We start from the raw sequence: 6,924 nt of genomic DNA on the forward strand, positions 1-6,924 counted from the left end.
ACTGACCCTGGACCTGTGTTTGTTTTGCTGATCTTTGTTTTTCGTCTCAGTAGCACTAACGTCACGTTCTGTACGTCTGCAGCATTCCCATCACTGACTGAATAGAGGAGAGTTTTTTTCGGGGCCTGACTTGAGGTGGGGGGATTTTTCCTTTCATTTTCTAGAAGCGCGCATCTGCACAGGCAAAGGCCCTGAACTCTGCCTAGTGATTCATTGAGCGATTCGGGGTGGTAAGAGAAAGCGGGCTGGCGGCAGGAAATAGCTTACCTGAGAGACACGGAATGAAACAAAGCTGCGTTTTGTTCTTGTCATTTGAGCCCGAGGGTAATCCAGCGACCCTTCTCGATATAAGTCGCCAGAACGCCGTACAGAGAGCAACCAACACCACCGCCGCCGCCACCACCACCACTTTTATTCCAGTTATTATCAAGCGCACATGTGAAGGGGAAAGTCCACTGGAAAGGCTACACAATACCAGAAATGAAACCATTTTCAGACAAAAACATATAAATAGGCATATTTGCTTAGCTGGCTTATAAATAACACACGGGGGCCACGGCGGTTGACTAATACAGGGGCCTGGGAACTGTGCAACTGGTCCGGCTCAAGGGGGGGGGGGGGCGCTACTCAGCAAACACCTGCTACGCCGAGGTCACGTCAGTGAGTCACCTGGGAGCCACATCCATCCGTCTGCCCCCACCACAACAATCCCCTACACCTCCCCTGCGCCCATCCCCCCCCCCACCCCCCCCCCCCCCCCCTCTGAGACCTGGCCTGACCCTTTGTAAATATTGAGTGGGCAAACAGCGCAGCTGTCTCCTGCCCGCCACTTCCTGTGACGGAGAGCAAGTTTACGAGAGCAGGTATTAGTTCAAGCTGCACCGTGCCCATGGCCAGCATGCGTAGGGGTCAGCCTGCTGCCGTATAGCAGGGCCGCTGGCTGAGTCCACTCCAGTGAGTCGGCAGTAGAAAAATGTGCGTGACTCTCGACATTAAAATGTTTCTTGACTGACTCGCGTGTGAGGAGCCGGGGCTGGGTGTGTGTGTGTGTGTGTGTGTGTGTGTGTGTGTGTGGGTGGGCTGGCAGCGGAGGGAGGGGAGGGGATGAGAGACACTGAATCTTGTATACCATCTTACGCTCCCGAATATAAAATTCAAATGACAACTTTCCTTCCAAACACCTGCCTCTCAATCTTCCTCACTTCTCAGTGCAAAAAAAGACATGAATAATTACAGCCATAAACACCTGAGGGAATTCAGCTCTTTTTTTTTCATATATTTTTTTTTACGGCGTTTCCGTCTCTTTAAATAGGTTTCTACACGTTTTTCTCGAGGGTTCTTTGAGGCCATCCACTTCAAAGCTCTGCGGACGAGGGCCTCTTATCGGCGTTTGTATTTAAATCACCAGACTCTGTCATTTCCTGCAATCCTTTAAAAAAAACGACTGACACTTCCACCTGGGGCTACGTTTGTGAGGTATGAGAGTCCTTGTGTGCTGTGGCTTCTGAGGATCCGTGCTGCCGCCGGTCCGACACTGTACCCACCCGCTTCGTCATTGACGTGACCTTCCCGAGCCAGAAGCCTTATTCAAACAGCGTGCAAGCAAGCGTGCGCACACACACGCGCACAAACAAATACAAACATACACACACACACTCCAACTCGTTAAGACCCGTCCGTTCACAATGCGACCACGCAAATGTTACAAATCGACCAAGTTGTCAGGCCTAAATCTATGATTAATTGAATAATCCCTCCCCTCCACGACACTCTGTGTTGCCAGGGTGGCACTCAAGCGTATCGCCCGCCACAAGTAGTTCACACAAGCAAAGGGAACACGGAGAAAGGGAGAAAGAGAGAGGGAGAGAGAGAGGGAGAGTGAAAAAGAGAAAGCTTTTCTTTAAAAGGAGCAAATCCTTCGACTGCTTCTTATCGGTGTCTGTCAGAAGCGGAGTCCTGCTCTCCAGCCCCGGCGCTTCTGCGGGCGGATTACGGAGTCTAAGCCACTGTTCCCCCGCCATTGTTTACCCAGAGACTAAGAGGCTAGTTGTACAAGCCAGTGTCAACACAACTTCACAATGCAAGACAAGGGAACGGGATCTGGGGGGACCTGGAATCCCTGGCTTTAGATGTAATGAATCCTTTAGTCAGGGGAGGGACGAGCACTTACGCCGCGTTTGGCTCCACACAGGCCTAAGAGCCTCCCCGGCACATTCACATGCACCACGCAGTTAAATAAATAAAAAAACACAAAATGAAATTAATTTCTCTTTGGCAAGCTACATGGACAGATTGTATTCCAGTTATACTGAAAAAAAGGCAAGTAATACAGCATACAATTAATACTGTAATACCGTAACAAGTTTGTCAATGTCTTCAGTGTTTATGGAAGCTTCTGGAAGGACATAGAGTACATCAAACTTGAATTGCGGGTGTTTCCTCCTTGATAAACCTGGACATGTAATTCCTTAAAGCCCATCTCCTCCCTGTTATAAACTCTCTTTCCTTGCTTACTAAAGGAGTGTCCTCCACATTACATGACCGATACTCTGGCCGACATGCTCAAATGTGTGTGGAAGGCAGCGAGCAGAGGCTAATAAATGTTGGATGAGGGCGAGGAGCGAAGGACAAACAAGGAGAGGAGAAGATGTGAGGAGACGAGGAGGGTGGTGAGAGGAGCACACCCAGGGGCTGGACAGAGGAGAGGAGAGGAGAGATGAGAGAAGAGGAGAGAAAGGGGGAGAGGAGAAAAGAAAGAGGAGAGGAGAGGAGAGGAGAGATGGGGAGAGGAGAGCAGAGGAGAGGAGAAATGGGGAGAGGAGAGGAGAGAAAGGGGGAGAGGAGAGAGAAGGAGAGGAGAGGAGAGGAGAGGAGAGGAGAGGAAAAAAGAGGAGAGGAGAAGAGAAATGGGAGAGGAGAGGAGAGGAGAGGAGAGGAGAGGAGAGGAGAGGAGAAAAGAGGAGAGGAGAAGAGAAATGGGAGAGGAGAGGAGAGAAAGGGGGAGAGGAGAGGAGAGAAAAGAGGAGAGGAGAAAAGAAAGAGAAGAGGAGAGAAGAGGAGAGGAGAGGAGAGATCAGGACAGGCATGGGGAAGAGGGCAGACTAAGTGGTGTACACAAGCACAAGCGACACTGTAGAGCTTCTGAGCAATCCTCTCTAATGACACAATATGCAATGGTAATCTGAAGAATTACGCACACACGCACACAGGCACTCACACACATACACACACACACACAAACTGTTCATTGAGAGCACATGAATAGTTGGTTAAGGTTTTTAAGGTTTTACAAAAATCCCCTTTTTGTCAAACAGCGCTGTGAGGGCCACTGATATCTGCAGTGCCATGAAGGGGCGGACATGTTGTTTTCATGATTTTCTAAAGCTTCTTTACGCCATAGAAAAAGAGGAATGTTATATGCTTTGTTTCCCGATTCTTGGTTTTATCCCAAGGGACACATATTGTGTAATTACATGGAGGGAATATCAGGAAAGTCTTTCCGTCTGATGGGAAAACTGATTGAAAAGGACTAAAGCTGTTGGCTTCTGTCCTCCTCTTCTCACTCCAAGTCGTCTATGACCATAATTGTCACCCAAGGACCAGACAAAAGTAGCAGTTTGTCAGAAAACTTTGTGCATCAACACAAACATGCCTATCACGGTTGACACATTTGTGTACCACGGTGCTGTTGAGGCAGAAATGTAGCCAAAAGTTCCCTCGTAAGCAGTGCCTAGAAATATTCCTTTTGCTGTCTGGAGTTGCCACCAAAGCCTCATCTGTAGAATCTAAACTGATCATTTCATGCAAGATGTACCGTAATCCATTTCAGCAACAGCTAAGGTGAAATTAATGAACACTATGCAATTGCATTGCCTGTCCTCACCACACATGACTTAAGGACGCCATTTTCTTTCAGTGCAGACATTATTATGTGAAAATTCATTCACAGATATAAAGATACAGTGAACCATTGTATATAAAAGATGAACTACAATGCACATTCACTTTATCCATCACCAAACAGCCTCTGGACTAATAATACAGAACAGGGATTTACCCTGACATGGTACAAACATTTTATAAACCGTTCATGTAAATTAGATCATTCATGAGTAGTTTCCTTTTCTGGGAAACATCTTGAGCATTGAAAGCAACTTTTACCTTTCAATAATCAGATTCATCATATATATTTCCCCCAAAGTTTCAGAAGGTAAAATTATTAATTGAAAGGAAAACTAAAATTAACTGTCAAAATGTTACTGTGAATTATGAGTAAAGACCATTGCAGAGAGAGTTGTTGGATCATTGCATTTCACTAACCCACACAGAAAGAGTATATTACTGAAATGTTAGGACTGCATTTGTTTTCTTTCGGTGTTTAGACAGAGTATTCTAAACTGAAGTTATTGCCACGTATGATGCCTGGACAAAATGCTTTTTCTGAATAATTCAGTACCATTCCCTTTGAAAACACAACTTAACTAAAACACAATCACCATAGGCTTGATCTCTACTCACAGACATAATTTCCCTGCTGAGTTCAAACAATATCTGTGCAATCTCAGACACGTTCAACTGATCTAGGGCATCTCAACTGCCGATTCTTTTTTTCCGAGAGATTTATTTAGCATCAAAAATCTCCTGGTATGCAATCAATATTGCCAGAAACGTACTTATTTCCATTTCAAATTAACTTGTCTCTTTATCCATGACACATCTGTAAGAAGAACATAGTGATGTTCGGTCTTTCCTGTTAACCAAATGGGCAATCCAAAATGGCCAGAGCGCTCTAGAGGTCTTCATAGTAAACGAAAAGTGTGTTAAAGTGTAACTTACAGATGGTGACACTGATCCGCCTGGGAGGTATGGGTCTGTCAGCATCAGGAATGGATAACCGGAGTATGGCGGCTTGTACATCCCTCCATCCTGCTTCGACACTACAGAGAAAACAAATAGATCACATAGATGTCAGTGCACTTCTGGCAGACACATCTTCACTCAAAAGAAAGAATGAAAAAAGTTAGTGGATGTCCTCTAAAAGTTACTTTTTGACAATCTGCATGCGCACGGATATCAGACTCAAGCACTTGAGGTGTTCTCCTCAGGAGGTTGTAAGTGGCTCACTGGCAAAGCGAAAGTGGAGCACCAGTTACCTGGCCCCCTCATGAAGACGCTCAAAATGGACTCTTGTCTAACATAGCCTTTTGCTTATGGCTCACTCCTGTGACCAGTGCTGCACTGGATTGGTCTGTCGCTAGGTACTTCAGAAAATACAATTTCAAAGGGGGGGAAAAAGTGAATAGGAAATCACAAATAAACATGACAAACGGGTCCAAGTAAACAGGCCTGTGCATTTAGTGCCACGGAAAAACTTATATCAACTTCTTAACTTGTTCATCATTCTTTTTATTCCTCCTCATCAACATTTCCACACATAACCCATGTTCTTTCTCATACTGAACAACTAGCTGAACATGTACAATACACCATACATGTTTTAAAACACTTTAAGACATCTCTATTTTATAAACGGTGTAGATCAACAAGCATACCAATCTAAAATCATTACTAGGTTGTAGGCAAAACATTAATCTAAAATGTAGGGTAAGCAGTTAAAGAGAAGTTACATACAACCCATTATATTCCATAATAACATAGGCCTACAAAAATGTCAGTCATTACTGTTTGAACAAGTGCCAAAACAAAGATGACAAACATCCACATATGAAAACTTCAACAATAGTGCAGCCAGTGTTACACTGGTTAAAGCTGAAAACTACAAACACACCCATTTCAAAATGCGAGTAATTACACGAGATAGGCGACACATAACCCACAGTAATCTTACCGGCTATGAGAAGGCGCACTACAGTAAATAAAGAGATTCATTGAGAAGGTAATGGGCAAAATCAAAGGGATATACAAGGACCAAGCACAGTCAGGTTGAGCCTTACCATCTTCGAGATGTTCTCTGTGTTTTTCTGGGTAAACTCTCTGCTCATCGTGGTGGTGGTGGTGGTGTCCTCGCCTGACTACCTACAAGAGTAGGAGCAATCATAACAGACAACAGGCTTTAGTAAGTTCACTATATCTTTTATATGCCGCGACAGCGGCGAAATGCGTGTTTATTAACACTGCCCGTAGCCGCTTCAAGTTAAGCTCTGTCAACAAGAGAAAACCGGAGGCTGCGAGCCTCGGAGGACCCACCGCTGCGTTTGAGTTCTGATTTATCTCCGATTCATTCACCAAAGACGACTTGAGGTCAGCCAAGTCCCTCTCCGTGAAAGCGTTCTCCTGGATCTTTTCGTCTTGTTCGCCTTCATCCTTGAAGGAAATCATTTCGTCGTTCGCTCCGAGATCATCTCCCCCACCACTGTTGAGCTGCGGCATTTTGCTTAGAAAAAGAAATTAAAACGCAGCAGTTTCCGTTCACCAATGAGAGGGTGAAAACTTTTTTCCTTAGCTAGTATCCTCTTCTCAGGAGACACGTGAATACGCGACACAAAACAAAAGTTGTTATGCTGTGTAGGAGCCTCGCAAGTTGAAAGTAATGCAGCCCCGGCAGCAACAAATAGTGCATTTGAGCTGAAGACAAGGCTAGGACTACCAACATCAAAGAGCCCCGACCGAGTGATTGACAGATTCAATGACTTGTTGGGGGTTGTACAATTGTTTCAGCTAAGGGTTCCTCTCTTAAAGAGACATCACTTCTCCTCTGAACGCGCGCTGGCATTATTCACGAGCTTAACACTTCAACAAGAAAGACTATTTAACTGTTGGATAGTATGAGACGACGTCTACTTTATGCTGCGTGTACTTTTCCTTTACTTTAATTCTGTCGTCTTAAGTGTAAAACGTGTTGTAACAGGTTTAGGAACTTCCACTCTTCAAATTAATGCTCCTCACAAATCACAAGTCAGGATA

The 6,924-nt window shown here is 45.0% G+C and overlaps 1 protein-coding gene across 12 annotated transcripts in view; it reads right to left on the bottom strand.

Annotated features, from left to right (window-relative positions):
* tcf7 (transcription factor 7) overlaps window positions 1-6,605 on the bottom strand; it is a 48,695-nt gene extending 42,090 nt beyond the window's left edge. For 10 of the 12 annotated variants that reach the window (XM_062536042.1, XM_062536040.1, XM_062536041.1 and 7 more), the window contains exons 1-3: window positions 6,204-6,605; window positions 5,955-6,032; window positions 4,837-4,937 (exon numbers count right to left, since the gene is read on the bottom strand). In XM_062536042.1, coding sequence (XP_062392026.1) covers window positions 4,837-4,937; window positions 5,955-6,032; window positions 6,204-6,390 — 366 coding nt within the window. In that variant the 5' untranslated portion in view covers window positions 6,391-6,605. Of the gene's footprint in view, window positions 1-4,836; window positions 4,938-5,954; window positions 6,037-6,203 lie in introns of all 12 variants that reach the window. The other 2 variants (XM_062536038.1, XM_062536032.1) reach the window with 1 other exon arrangement.
* Between the last annotated feature and the right edge of the window lie 319 nt (window positions 6,606-6,924).

This window comes from Sardina pilchardus, chromosome 5 (genome assembly GCF_963854185.1).
Source record: "Sardina pilchardus chromosome 5, fSarPil1.1, whole genome shotgun sequence".
Taxonomy (NCBI): domain Eukaryota; kingdom Metazoa; phylum Chordata; class Actinopteri; order Clupeiformes; family Clupeidae; genus Sardina; species Sardina pilchardus.